The 15,193-nt window shown below is 41.2% G+C and overlaps 1 protein-coding gene across 1 annotated transcript in view; it reads left to right on the top strand.

Moving 5' to 3' along the window:
- unc13a (unc-13 homolog A (C. elegans)) overlaps positions 1-15,193 on the top strand; it is a 61,042-nt gene that overhangs the window by 44,716 nt on the left and 1,133 nt on the right. Inside the window, exons 39-44 of the mRNA XM_030082503.1 lie at positions 3,380-3,436; positions 3,565-3,645; positions 4,904-5,051; positions 5,817-5,873; positions 11,583-11,675; positions 12,566-12,725. Coding sequence (XP_029938363.1) covers positions 3,380-3,436; positions 3,565-3,645; positions 4,904-5,051; positions 5,817-5,873; positions 11,583-11,675; positions 12,566-12,725 — 596 coding nt within the window. The remainder of the gene's footprint in view (positions 1-3,379; positions 3,437-3,564; positions 3,646-4,903; positions 5,052-5,816; positions 5,874-11,582; positions 11,676-12,565; positions 12,726-15,193) is intronic.

Here is a 15,193-nt window from a genome sequence, read left to right as displayed (position 1 = left end):
CCCCTTCAGCTCTGACACAAGCTCAGAGTAATCACTTATTTTCTCCATGACTCTGTCAAACAAAATTCCTTCACCTGATTAAGAAAAAGGCTGATGTGAAACTGAAATTACTCAAATTATTGAGTTTTCTTACTTGAAAAAGAGCATTAATTAACAGGATCCCGGACGAGCCCCCATTTTATGTAGCGCCCCCTAGGTGATTTGACCAAATAGTGGAGTGCGCTCCCGAGTTCTTTGAAATAAATGTTCTTCTTGTATCCTATGGTTAATTGATACTCTTTCAGATACACTTAAATTTCCCCAAATATGAATGTACAGCCAAATAACACCTTTTCACACAATAATGACACGATAGTTGAACTGTCAACTATTTACTCAAATGAGAAATGTTAGAAAAATAAAAGTCAAACAAAATACAATTTGCCCCAAATTAAATGTTTTCAAACACTTAAATGTCTCTTTTCTCAGTTATTTCCATGAAGGAATCACTCCAACCAAACAGAGTTCAATGACCACACACAAATCACTTTCAGTTTCCAAATCAAAGAAATAAATCTACTGTCCTTTATATTGAAATCAAAACCAACCACTCTGAAATGTGGGTACCCAGTCAATTAACTCACGTTGCAGGCCTGAAGAAAAACTTGAGTGCGTTGCAGCCGAAAAAAATAAAAACACGGCTGGATTGCGCTTCAGCGCGATGCAGAAAAAAAGAAAAAAGATCGACTTACAGTCAAGATGGCGTCCTTCCGCGCTGCAGCGCGGCTCCAAACACAACGAGGGAGGAACGTCCTCGGTGTGATACTGTGTGCAGAAACTAATGGCAGTCCTCGTCGCCCGTAGACTCACGGTTCACAGCTGGAAAGGCAGGACAACACACTTAACGATCCGCCGAGCAGGCGAACCTCCATGAGTCCAACCAGTCGCGCCGAGCCCCTCGTTCTGACTGGCCCGTAGCTGCCAGCACGTAGAGTCTTCACACGGTCCTCCCGACTCAGGAACAACCACTCTTATTCCCCATAAACATCCGGGTGCGAGTAACGTGTTGTTTCTCGGCGGACATCTACAGAAAGCTCACAAGTTCGGTGTTTTACCGACTTTTCTTCCCCTTCCACGGCCACGCATCTCCAGGCCGTCCTCGCCTCGTGTCCTCCTCTCCCTTCTCTTCCTGTTTCACTTCCTGACTCCACCCATCTCACCTCTCAACTCGTTAAATTAATCAATAAAATAATAAAAACAAAACATAATCATGGACATTCAGTGGTCATTTTTACAAACAGTTTTAAATATATTTTTACACAAACATGAACATTTTAAATGACATTTTTCATTGAAAACAGTAACCAAAATCATCTCTTTTTTTTTCAAAACAAATTAACTTCATCACTTCATCACATCAATAAATTTTAACTCTTTCAACCCATAGACTTTTAACTACATTTTTAAATTATTTAATGCACATTTTGGATTACATGAACTAAAAATCCAAACCGGGTTACATACTGATTTATTTTCTCTTTTTTCACTTTTGTTCTCACGCCGCACTCTATATAGTGCTGTTTATTTGTGTGAAAATCCCTACACAGATGTCTGCTCCTCTTGCTTCACCACAGGTCATGTACATGCAGACATATCATTTTTAAACACAGCACAAAACACATTCCCAGTTTTTTTTTATTATATATAAAAAAAAAAAAAAAAACTACTGTACTTTGTGTTCCGTGATTGGCTGTTGCTACAACACAGAGAAAAACCTATCACCATCAAATTATATGGTCTCCATTCAGTGCTATGAACCAGTGATGTTCTGTGCTTTTCTTTGCATTGCTTTAGCAGCGAGTGTGTCCTTGAAGAGTGAATAAACCTGGCAAAGTAATCATACATCTACCTCTTTTTTTTAGAATTAACCATAGTATAAAATTGGAGGGTGACTTGATGATCACTGCATCATGTCCAATTAGAAATGCCCAAATAAAACATTAAAGCCAAAAACAATACAGACTTTTAAATGTTTCTATAATACATTTATCACTGAAACTTGGTCCATGTAAGGTTTTTTAATTTTTTTTTTTTTTTTTGCGTGTGGGTTTGTACAACTATTAAAATTATATGTCACTGTCGCCACACAAAACGACACAGTAAAACTAGGAATGCACCAGCACCACTATCAGGTATCGCATTTGATATTGCACGGATCTCTGATGCAAGTGTTACGTTAATGTCATGAATCAGCAACGTCACCGGTGCATAGGAGAGTATGAGCAACGTCTGTGTTTGGAGATTCTTTATTATTAATGAGAATAAAACAATGTAAGGCAGACTGTAAACTATAGTTATTAGTTTAAATGCTCCATGGATTCAGTAGCGCTGAGCTATGCTACATGCTAAAGAGTTTCGGGGCTCTCATACCAGCGATGTTACACGCTGCACATGATTAAGATCTGAGCGATACACTCATTAACAGCCATCTGGAGCATGTGGCGATACACAGAAAGTTCAACCCCTCAGTCAGTAAATAGACGTTACACACAGCTCTGTGCGTACTGGAGCCTGTTGGAAGTACATGTAGCGTTGAAGCAGAGGCCTAACCTTCACACATCACTTTCATTGTAGAGTATGAATTCCACTTCATGGCATCAATACTCGCATTGATCCTCAGTATCGCCAAGTAGCTAAAAGTTAGTACTCGTATTGTTACTTGAAAAAAAAAGGTGGTATCGGTGCATCCCAAACTAAAACCACACTTTATGTCTGAGGCTGTGATCGCTGATGAGATTTGAAGGTGCTGTCAGGAGCCTCAGTGGGATACTCTCGAACCAGAGGGCTGCATTAGGCTGGATGTCCCAAAATTAGCAAACACATATCTGTGCAACTGTATAACCACTACCTGTTTGTGTGCGTGCGTGTGTGTGTGTGTGTGTGTGTGTGTGTGTGTGTGTGTGTGTGTGTGTGTGTGTGTGTTCTTGAGTATGTGAACATGTATACTTTCTCCTTGCCTACACTGCAAGCTGAGCCACATTCCCTTCTTTTTGTACTGAGACGTCTCTATGTGTGCGTATGTGCGTGCGTGTGTGCGTGCGTGCGTGTGTGCGCACGCACAGCAGTATGTAATGTTGAATGATAAAAAAATCAGATAAGTGCAGTGTCGGCACTAGCAGGAAAAGTACCTTGACACCTTTGAAACAGCTTAGAGTGACTGTTTATGGATGTGTGTGTCAGACACGTCACTGTCCTTTGTGTGACACTGAGCCGTTGACTGCTCCACGAAATGTCATGATAATAACGCTACTTCCCCCTCTTCTCTTCTGTTCTTTCTCTTGCTTCTGTTATCTATGGCTACCCTTTCTTTCTTTCTTTCTTTCTTTCTTGCAATTTGCAGGGAACTCAGCTCATCTTTAATGCGGCCAAGGAACTCGGACAGTTGTCCAAGCTGAAGGTACACCGTGATTTTACAGTCATATTTGGGACCTCACGCCATTGCTTGTGAATGAGCCTATGAACATATAAGTAACATTTTTTAAAAAATTATTGACTGTTTTTCGCTCTTCCGTCTCTTGTATTCAGGAGCATATGGTTCGTGAGGAGGCCAAAGCACTAACACCCAAGCAGTGCGCTGTGATCGAGCTCGCTCTGGACACCATCAAGGTAGAATTCCTCTCTTATGTTCATATTAAATGTCAGAGATTTACAGGAGATTTTGCTTGTTGCATAGTTCTGCTTTAAATCCTGAGATTTTAAAGAAATATGAATGAGACTTTTCTTTCTACAGAATTGCATTATAAAATTATCAAACCAAGTGATTGTCACCTCTTTGAAATACTTACCAGCAAGCGACAGACTGAAGATGGATGTCGTGTTTTTTTCTGGCGAGGTGCTGAGGAGTTAGTAGAGCAAAAATAATACTGCACAACAACATTTACTGCTCAGTTAAAGCCTTGACATAATGTTATGTTACAATACAGTAGCTTGTCTTTTTTCTGAAGACATTTGCACAGCCTGAGGACAAAAGTTAGCTTCTGACAAGGAAACGACCTTAATATTGGCTTCATTATATAACCCTGCAAACACTTTTGTGAGATGATCTCTTGATTTTCTTGTTTCAATATCTGGTGTATTTTGTACCATTTAGAAACACTCATATGAAAGAATAAGGTAAAATAAGATTAATTCAAACCCTCAAATCATGGAGCCTCTTTCCAGCAAGACAATGTTAGTGCCTGTGTAGCACCTTACTAATTCAATGTCGAAAGCTATGCTGGGCCTTTAACATGCCCAAGACTGAACACAATAATGCATTTTTAATTAAATCTCTTTTTGGATATTAGTATATTCAATGATTTGAGTTTCTCCAATAGAGAGAAAAACTATGAGATAAATCATAGAAAGGGTAGTAATGTTGTACTGGCATTTTAATGCTGCACCTGACAAACATCTGTCTGTCTGTCTTTTTTCTGTCACCTTCCAACATAATAACTGTGAAGATGCCCATCATTGCAACATAGAACAGAACTGAATTTCTCAGAGTAATGATTTCATAATGAAAAACCTGAAAATCTATAAGTGTCTAACTTTGCTTGCTTGGAAATAATAATAAAATGTGATTTCATAATAGTTTCCACTTTTATCTGTAATGAATAATCAGTTTCTCTGAAGTGTGATCATTGAAGCTCAGCGTGAGTGCATGAAGGTTTAAATAACTCTAATCTCAGAAGAATAAAGAGGCTCCCAGGAAATCCCACATCAAAACATCTCAGACGCTGACTGCCAGATAAAACTTCTGCTGTGTTCAATCGTTTGCTGCTTTCTTTCTTCAACGAAGTGCCGTAGCGAGATGTTGGTAAACAGATATTTCTTGGTATGTGTGTGTGTGTGTGCATGTGCGTGCCTCTTTGCATACCATCAGCAATATTTCCATGCCGGTGGTGTGGGTTTGAAGAAGACTTTCTTGGAGAAGAGTCCGGACCTCCAGTCTCTGCACTATGCCCTGTCCCTCTACACGCAGGCCACAGATAAACTCATCAAGACCTTTGTCCAGTCACAGAATGCACAAGGTACCGCCACTCGCTCTCAACTCCTTAGTGTGCACTAGCTTAATTTGCTAACAGTAAATGTAGCCTCCTCTTTTATTTTGGACAGCAGTTGTTTACTCTTTCTTACCTTTGGAGTAGCCAGTGTCTCCTACTGCTCTGATTTTTTTAAGGGTTTTCCAATTGCTAAGCTCCATATCCTGAAAGCGTCTCACATGATTTGTAGAGCATGAAGTCGAGACTGTGGCTGCATGACATGTTTTTTTGGGTTTTTTTTCCTGGTGCGCTGAAATGCTGAATCTCCTGGTAGCTAGCCAGCCTCCAGAGGACATGGACACTTATTCTTTACATGATCTGACAGCAAATTGCAATGAAAAAATAAACACCCACTCCCTTGTTTTCCCCACCTCTTGGGTTCTGTTGCTCTCTCGCCACGCTCGCCATCAGATAGCCTGGTATTTCTCATCATGTTTATAGAAGGCGATGTTGACATATCATCAGTGAGCATGGCCTTTCAGGGGATGTTTGTTAAATATTTAGTGTGATGAAATGCTAAGCAGCTTAACGTATCTGGATATATTTAACAGAGGTAGTCCTGCCTAAGCTTTGCATACTGCAAGGCCATCTGTGCCTGGCAGATCAAAAGAAAAGGAAATTTCCTAGTTTCCCCCAACTGCAGGAAAAATGCTCGTCCTTTGTTGGTCTGTTTTTCTACTCTGTAATTTCTAAATTCAAACCTCATATTTCTACGTGTCTCTCCTTTCTCTGTCTACTCCCTGCCCCTGCCAGTGTTCGGCGGGAAGGGGGTGAGATTCACCACTAGTGAGGATGTTTACCCAGAAAAGGGTATGTGGCACTCAAGCTCAAAGTCTGAGACATCCAGGACTTCGAGGAAGCCTCCAAACCAAAAGCCCAGCTCCCTACACCTTCCACCCCTCACCCCACTCCCATGTGCATCCTGAAACCCCCCTGCCTGCTCAGATTCATTCCAGCAGACAAATGCAATGCACAGACTGAACATACTTCCTCTCCCACTCTCTGCATTTTTTTTTTTTTTTTTTTTTGCAGACATGTACATGGTCGCCACAACAATGAGAACACTGACTTTATGCATTCATGCATGAAACGCACACACTGATGTCTGTATTTACAGAACTGCGCTGAATACATACACCATGGTCAGTATGTATGAGCAGACACTAAAGCATGATGTGCGGACATCAGACGAAAAGAATAGAAATGCATTGAAGTGCGGAAAAACTCTGATGCAGCATGATGTCACCGAGAGAGGCCAGAGGGGCCGTGTGTGTGTGTGTGTGTGTGTGTCTGTGTGTGTGTGTGTGTGTGTGTGTGTCCACGTGTGCGAGGGGGTGACCGAGTCGAGCAATGTGACTGAGTGAGGATGTCCTTAAGGTTGTAGAAGCTGAAGCTCGGTATGTTGTGTGTTTCCAGTGCAGAACAAACGCAGAGAACATCCCCAGTGTCACTGCCCCTCCCACTGTGCTCACAATCAAACACACTGATGAGTAGCAGAGGGAATATTATGAAGGCTATTGGCTCCTTTTGTCTGGGAGGGTTCTGTCTTATCTATCATCTCACACAAACACACGCAGCCGCACACACACAAGCTGACACACATCTCCCACACACTGTGCAGCTTGGCCTGGAGCAATGATGAGGAAGCATGCTTGCTCAACTCATCCTCTCGCCACAGATTGAGCCAATCAGAAAGGGTCCCTGAGGTCAGGTGGTCTGATTTCTGTCGCTTTGGATTAGTGATGAAAAGATCTGACACCGTCTCACATGGAGCCTTCAGATAGCATCCAGCTAACTCAGTGTTTGTGTACAGCTCTTCCATGTGGCGCTGCACACGTTCCAGCACACTGACAGCCGCCTCAGATGGACGGATGAATCTGATTCATTTTTCAGGAAGACAGAATCTGAAATGCAGCCAGTAAATACTAGATTGTGTTGTGTTCTCGTCTAAAGATGTCAGTCTGAGAGAGAAGTGGGGTAAACAATTAACAATTAAAGAATGAGCTGAAATATGAAATTTTGGCTGGGATCTGAATCACAAAAGACAGTAAGTAGACTGAACAATTCCTTTGTAACTTATGTAAAGCTTGTTCTAAATGCAAAAATACACAAAGTTTGAACAATTTCCATGTGGAATCCCACAGAGTGTCGTGAGACTTCTGCACAAACTGTCACCTAGATTTGGGCCGGTATTCACAAGGAATTTCAATGCATGTTGTTTGACTTTTTGGCTCAATGTTCACATGATACGAGAGATTTGTAAAGTGTTTAATACATAAAATTACAAATTTTAACACATATTATTGTGTAGGAATGCACAAATGAAGAATGACTTTAAAAAGTCATGAGACATTTGACAGTTTCCACACATGCTCGGGGGCCCGATAATCATTTTGTCACCCAGCTGATGTGTAAATCGCTCAGTTCATGTACTTCTGAATTAAGACAGTTCAAGATGGGGTTGACACAGCTGTGATGACACTGGTACTGTTTTGCAGGGAAAGCATTGGATGAATTTCCCGGACAGGTTTAAAGTTTGAGTGACACATGTGAGAGACCCTGCATATGACTTTTACTTTCGGTTAGTGGCCTGAATTTTAGAGTCTAAACATTTTATTTAGATTTTTGATGTCAGTTGGGATATGTATATATAACAATCAGAAAGAATTTGAACTTTGACTTTTCGAATTTTGACTTTCAGTTTTTAGGATAATAGATGCTCATACTTCAAAGAGAAGAATTCAAACACTCAGACCAATAATTTCATGTTGGCTTGATAGACGTGCAGCACATGTTCTCATTTGAATGACATTTGCATTAAATTTTCTTGCTGTGATTTCATTTTATAGATAGTTAGAGTTGTTAATACAATGACAGTTGTTTTACGAACACCATGAAACGAATCTGTGTGCCTTTAGAATAACCGCCAGCTGTGGATGTCCTTGACTCACTCTGGGAAGATAATTATATCCCTGTCCAGTGAACTTCTGTAAATAGTTTCTCCGACCACATTACAGCGGATGATTACAGCAGGATGAATGAAGGAGGCTCTGTGGAAATCATTCTCATGAACTCAGTTGCTGCTGAAAGAGGACTTTGGCCACTGTTTTGCTGCCACTGCAGGCTGTGAGCAACTTCAAACTGAAATGAGAAAGTCGTTAGTAAGTGTACAGGGAAACAAGATGCTTCTAAACATAGGTTGTACAGGCATGACTGTTACTATTTTAGAGATATGGTTGACAAGTGCAACACAAATACCGTAAGTGTGATAAATTTCCCAATTTGTTTGTTTTCTACTCTCTATTATCGTATAGCATACATCCTCTTTATCATTATCTCGTTCCATTCAGCTTTGATCTGATGTCAATGAAGTCCCGTAGTTTATTTTTATTCCTAATCTGGATTTCTTATAGTTCTCATAACTGAACGTCTTTAGCTGCTTATGATGTCTGGATTTAAGGGGGGCATTTACAGCTATGACAGTCGAATTCCAGACAAGATTCAGCAGCGTGTCACATGTTTACAACATGAGCTTCTCAATACCATCTGACAGAAAAACAAAACAACATCAATTTAACTTCGAATACCTGCCAGCAATTGAAAGGAATAGTTATCTAAAAGGCTATAAGAACTTGTACACTGCACTTTTTCAAGAAATCTGCAGCACTAGCGTCAATCCATGGAAATCTATGGAAAGAAAAGTGTATTTACATTCCTTTGAGTTTAGTCCAGCTGTTTTACATGAAAACAGTCCCCATATACACCCACAACAATTGCATTCATCTCCAATCATCAACAGATTATGTAATAATTCTAACATGCCTCAGTACTGACATTTAACATCTTTTATTGAAAAGATTTGGGAAATGTGCACCAAATGTGCACCTTTAATTGCTGTTGTTGTTGAGGAATAAAAGGCAGCATTTTCTTGGCAGCATCTTCCCGCTTGCCAGCCAGCAAAGTTTCTTTTTCATCTTTTATGGACATCCTCCACACAGTAGACAAGGCCAGATGGATGACTGCTGCTCTCTTTGGTCCTGCTGGCAGTGAGACCAACAATCCCATAATGCTCCCCTGAGATGCAGAGAGCAGCATGCCAGGAACACTCTGCCGTCTAACTCCCACAGACACCTTGTTTAGTGGGTGGCTGGTCACACACACGCACGCACACACACACACACACACACACACACACACACACACACACACACACACACACACACACACACACACACACTGCTGGTCACCGCCACAATGATACCGTTGACAAGAGTGAAGACACTAATTAAAACATTGAAAATTAATGTCCATCTGTCGCCGTATCGTTCTGGCCTTGTGTGTGAATACAAACCACTTGTTCACATGCAGCATAAAAACCACAAAGAGGAAAAATGCTTCCGCTGTCCCCCTCAGACAAGAGCCACAGCCACATTGAAGCCATCCAGGGAGGTTTTGATTACATTCTTCCTCAGGCATGTGCTGCGTTTCCCTGATCCATACAAAAGTTACAACAACAACAAAAAAAACATTCTGGTCCAGTTCACTTTGCGCTCATACTAGCATTTTTTTCAACATTAGAGAATTAAATATAAAAAAAGAGAGGAATGGTGCTGCTGAACTGTTTGCAGTGTAACTCTCCTGCACTTCAACAACAATGCTGTGTGCGGTGTTAGTTGCAGGTAATTTCATGTGGCTACTGGTCACATAACTGAGACTTCATCAACAGCTTGATTTTTTTAAACTACCTGTAGGAGTTTTCCTCTTTACACAAACCACCACGAGCTGCTGTGTGGAGACTCAGGTTTAGATTAGCATTACATTCTTTGTTGCATTCATTGAAATGTCTGTGGTCTGAGCTGCATTCACATGTTTATCATATTTAACCAACATTAGCTATTCAAACAGTCTTATTTGTTGTTGAGTTCAAAGGTGTCATAAATGCACAAAAACTGCAGTATTTATTTTTATCCAACCAAACATTGAACTAGAGATTGAAGTATCTCTCTGCAATGGCTTTCAAGAAGAGTACGCCTTCAGTGTCTGGTCCTGATCCTGGAGGGCCACTGAGGTGCTTCTTCTTTACCAAACTGTCTGTCTGTACAGTATTGCTTAAAAAAAAAAGATTTTGATTGAATTTTTGGTTTCGTTCAGTCAGTTATTTTCTTGAAGCACCAGCAGCATCCCTCGATGATGTGAAGGACAATTTAGTTTTTGTATATTGAAGCAGTCACAGCAGCTACAACCTCTGATTCAGTGGAGAACAACATTGTGCAGTTTACTGTCTCACTGCTGGAACTGAACCATCTCTCGGGTCTCTGGTGTTTACCTTCATTTTTTGGCCACATTATTATTTTATAAACGTGAAATTGAGTCTTTCAAGTCTTATTTTCAGTTTGTGCATAAAAACCTTGCACATAGATTTTCCTCAAAATGCTTTTCTAACAGTGTAACATTAAATACCTTCACAAGTTGTCAGGAGGACGGATAATAACAGAGAACAGCAATTCTCAAGGAAATAAATGGATATGTAAATGTGGAGTTTAAAAGTTGCACCGATTTGCTCAGGGAGCTGGTTTTACTGCAGTTGTACCATCCTTCACTCAGATCTGAGAAGCTAATCCGCTTCTCTCTCTATTTCTGTCTGTCTCGCTCTCTCTCTCTCTGCATATGATCCTCCCTCTTCTTGTCCCTCCTCTTACCATGCTTGGGTAAACGTTTTTACCAAGAAATGGATGTCTCCACCTGTCCAGATCCATCAGAGCATGTCCTGACCTGATCTTTGTCGTGGGGGGGATCCACTCTGTTGGTTGACCTACTCCTCCAGCATCTCTCCTGTTTTCTTCTCTGCCTCTTACTAACCACCCTGCATCTGAACGGACACCCTGCATTTATGAGTGGGCACAATTACCATCTTTGCTGTATCCAAATTACTACCCTTCGGCTGCTGAAGGTTTACAAAGGAGCCTGTTCGCAGATTAATCATAATGTACAAATCATTACTGAATAGAATAATGTGCTCCATTCAGGTCAGTAATACACTTTTCGCTGTCGGTGTAGAGTTGTTGGAATTGCTTTGCCTATTTAAGTGCATATATCTGCAAATATATTACAGCTGCTCTGCTCCTCTGAGAGTGATCGTGTAGCAGATGTTTCAGTACTGACGCCCACTCATAGCTGCTTTGTCTAATTGTTCACTTCCAGACCACAACATATGCACAAACAGATCACTGCGCTTTATTTTGACTCGTCCTTTTATACTTTGGTTTTGTCAAAAGAAGTGTGCATGTAGTAAGCAATTAATCTAAACTCTCAAAGGTTATGACTAAGTTCATTTCAATGTTTGTTTTTCTGAATTGAGATGAAATTGGTCTATAACTTTGTTTTCAATGAGAGGAGAGTTTTAAATAGAGGGAACAGTGACTTCTGTTAATGCTTGGTCTGTGATTGGAGCGCAAAAACCTCACGTCTTCTGATTCAAGGGTAATAACAGCCTTCCCACTTCTCGTTTTGCTCTGTCAGGCTCCGGTGTGGATGACGCCGTGGGAGAAGTGTCCATCCACGTGGAGGTTTTCACTCATCCAAACACCGGGGAGCACAAAGTAACCGTCAAAGGTAACAGGAAAGCAATTTTGGTTTCATTTTTGGAAGAGGGATAATAAATATATTTAGGTTTCTTATCATTGCACAGAGGATCATTGAAAAACATTAATGGAGATGTTATTGGTTTATGTTCCTCTATGTGAAGCAGAGTTAAGGGAGACTCGAAGCAAGTTCAGGATATTAGAACCCACTTGATGAATTAAGAAAATCTTCCTATTTTCATTTATTTCAGAAATAATGGGAAGAGGTGCCAAAAAATGTATATTTTACTCTTTCTATTACCTTGGTAGTTTTATCATTAATAAATTAATACCCAGTGTTTCACACTCCAGTACAATATCTTATATTTGATTAGAACAGATGTACTTTTTGTATCTGCAGCAACAAATGTCTACATGACAAGATATAGTACTACGGGAGCTGCACACATTCATAACGAATTAACTTGTTATTTACTCAAAATTATCTCCAGCATGCTGTCATGATTTGCTGATTCTTTTCTCCTAAGCCACCTAAAGGCCAGTCAATCAATACGTTCAGGTGATAAAGACTTCAAAAAAAGAAAAATATGAGTGGGAGTTTAAATAGTTTATAATAACTTTAAAAACTGTTCCAATGTCAGTGGCTGAATTAATCTGTTGGCAGTGCCGTGCTGATATAACAGGGCCCCAGTTTCAAAGCATTTCTCCTCAAATTTAACTCTGAAAAGTTATAACAACCCAATTCTGCTTTCAGGAGCTGAATATAAGGCCTCAGAGAAAACCAGAATTTCTTGTTCTGAATTTTCTCTGCACTGAATGTCTCACGTCTCCACATTTTCACACATTTTCTCCACATGAATCTCTTTCTCACAATCACCCACACCTTCTCACTGTCTTCCCTTCTCTCTCCGCCGCTGTCAGTGGTGGCTGCCAATGACCTGAGGTGGCAGACGCAAGGAATATTCAGACCATTTGTGGAGGTCTACATCATCGGTCCTCATCTCAGCGACAAGAAGAGAAAGTACGCCACCAAGTCGAAGAACAACAGCTGGGCTCCCAAATACAATGAGACCTTCACTTTGTAAGTGTTTGACACCGATCGTGATTTGTTTTGGAAGAAAGACGAAATGTCACAATGCTGTTGAAGGCCCTCACACTGGTTTATTAGGTATTGTTGTCACCTCACAGTAATGAGAAATTTACCTGGCTTGACTCTGTGCTTATGTGCAAAGTTTGCATCTTCTCCCTGTGTGTGCTTTTTTTTACCTTCGGGCACTCCGGTTTCCCCTCAGTGAAAGAGTTTCATCCATGACTGTTTAATTGCCCATATGCATGAATGTGAGTGTGTGTGGTTGTCTGTCTCTCTGTGTTTGCCCTGTGATATATTTGTGGCTTAGTCACTTGGGATTGGCTTGGGATTTTGAAGCTTTTTAAAACGAGGTGCAGAGCAGCTCAGCCTTCAGCAGAAATGCTGACGTTCCTGTGGTGAAAGGCATTTCCTCAACTTTCACCACACAGCTTTCATCTTTGGACTTGATTGTAAGATATTTGCTATGCTGCACATCTTTTTGAGTTATGTACTCTATTCTGAATGTCTCCTAATGCATTTTTTTTTTCCAACTTTAACTGTGTGACTGGTCTTGTTGCATCTGTTGTCTTTTCTTACTTTCTTCTTCTTCTTTTTGCCAGATTCTCATGTATTTATTGTAACACCTGATGTTTGATAGCTTCCTCTAGCAACACGGTCAACTCCAAGCTATAAATTATTATTATTATTTTTTTTTTTTTTTTTTTTTTTTTGGAGCTCAGTGCTCCTTTCACAACACATGTAATAATGCACTTGAATACTTCTGTTTGCACATGGAGGGGTTCTTCTATTTTAGCTGCAAAGCACGCATAAACTGAGACCACAATCTCTGTTTCATAGATGGTTTCTCTTTGTAAAAACCAGGTCCAGAATACAGCATACAGAGATTTTTTTCCTGTGCTTATGTAAATACTGCTATAACAAAGATTAGCTTTGTCAGTATTTGTCAAGATGTCAGTTCAGTGGAGGTTGAATTCATGCAGTCAAACTAAGTTCACAAAATCCATGTTCCACATAAGCACGTGGAGGTCAGAGCGGTGCTGGGTTGGCAATGAGAAGGACTTCCAAATGGTGGGAGTAGCAGCAGAAAAAGATCTGTCCTACAGTTTTCAGGGTTTGGCTCTTGGTGTTGGGGAAATTAGTGAGCGGAGGATGATCAAAGGCTGCAGGAAGAGTTGTACAGCTGGTGCATCGACTGCATTATGAAAGATGGACGTATCGCCTGTGTCAGAAACTTGCAGTACCACTCCGCCCGCCAGGGGCTGGCACCACTAGACTGGTGGACCATAGGTTCTCGCCCATGTTTTAGTCAGACCCTGATAGCAAATTAATTTTAACCAACTTTAATCTAAAGCCATATTTAGTTTTCCTGGCTGTTCCAGGTTCTCCCAACCGCCCTCCACTTCTCTTTCTCCCGGCCGTCTGCAGCCATTAGGGTGTCCATTACAACTGAGTTTGGGTCCACAGCAGGAAGAGGACTGTCCTCTTGCCTGGACTCGCTTGGGCGCCTGAGTCTGTTCTGATACAGCTTCAGCCTGTGGACGGTGAGGCCGGTAACAGCCCCCGTCGTGCTGGGGGCCATTCTTCCAAGAGTTGGATTGTTGGGAATGCAGGCCAAAGCAGGTGGTGAACTCCATCTCAGGCTAAATGCCTCCATGAGTCCTTGGCTTTCCTAAGTCCAGCCTCTTGTTGCTGTCCATCTCCGCCCCCTTGCTGTCTTTTTTTCATCTCTGGCTCTAAAAATTCAAGATGGCAGCCACCGACCCGGCTTCATTTCTCTGCATACAAACTAACGTCACAGGTGATACATCCGTCTTTATTCTACAGTCTATGGGAGGAGCCGGTCTGTGAGGTAGTTGGGGTGGAAGTCTGGTGGTGGAGAGATTTCTGGGTAAGGAAGATGGTCTTGAATGTTATAGAATGGAGATGTTGAAGGACAGAGGTGACTTGATGACGTGTATGGGTGAGGAGACGGGCAGCAGAGTTTTGAATGAACGGGAGTTCATTGAGGAGATTGGAGGGTAGACCATAGTGGAGGATGTTGCAGTCGTTTAGTCTGGAGGTGATGGAAACATGGATGAGTGTTTCGGCTGCAGGGACAGAGAAAAATGGTCAGAGACAAGCAATGTGTTTCATATGAAAGAAGGCTGTTTTTGTGACCTGTTTGATATCTTGTTCAAAAAAGAGATTGCTGTCAACATTACAGTTGTGGGTGTGAGAGGAGAGAGGAGGGCCTGAGTTTCCAAACAGCGAGACAGAAGTGAGGGATGGACTGGGTGAGGGATTTGGGACTAATGATCATGAGATTTATCACTATTTAGTTGATGATACTTGTTTAGCATCCAGGCTTTTATCTCAGAGGCAGTTTGAGATGGTAGAGGAGGTTGAGAAGCTGATGGATTTGGTGAAGATGTAGAGTTAGGCATCATCGGCGTAGCAGTGGAATTTGAGACTGTGATGGT

Source organism: Salarias fasciatus, chromosome 23 (genome assembly GCF_902148845.1).
Source record: "Salarias fasciatus chromosome 23, fSalaFa1.1, whole genome shotgun sequence".
In the NCBI taxonomy this organism is placed as follows: Eukaryota; Metazoa; Chordata; class Actinopteri; order Blenniiformes; family Blenniidae; genus Salarias; species Salarias fasciatus.
This window is presented reverse-complemented; position numbering and strand designations above follow the sequence as displayed.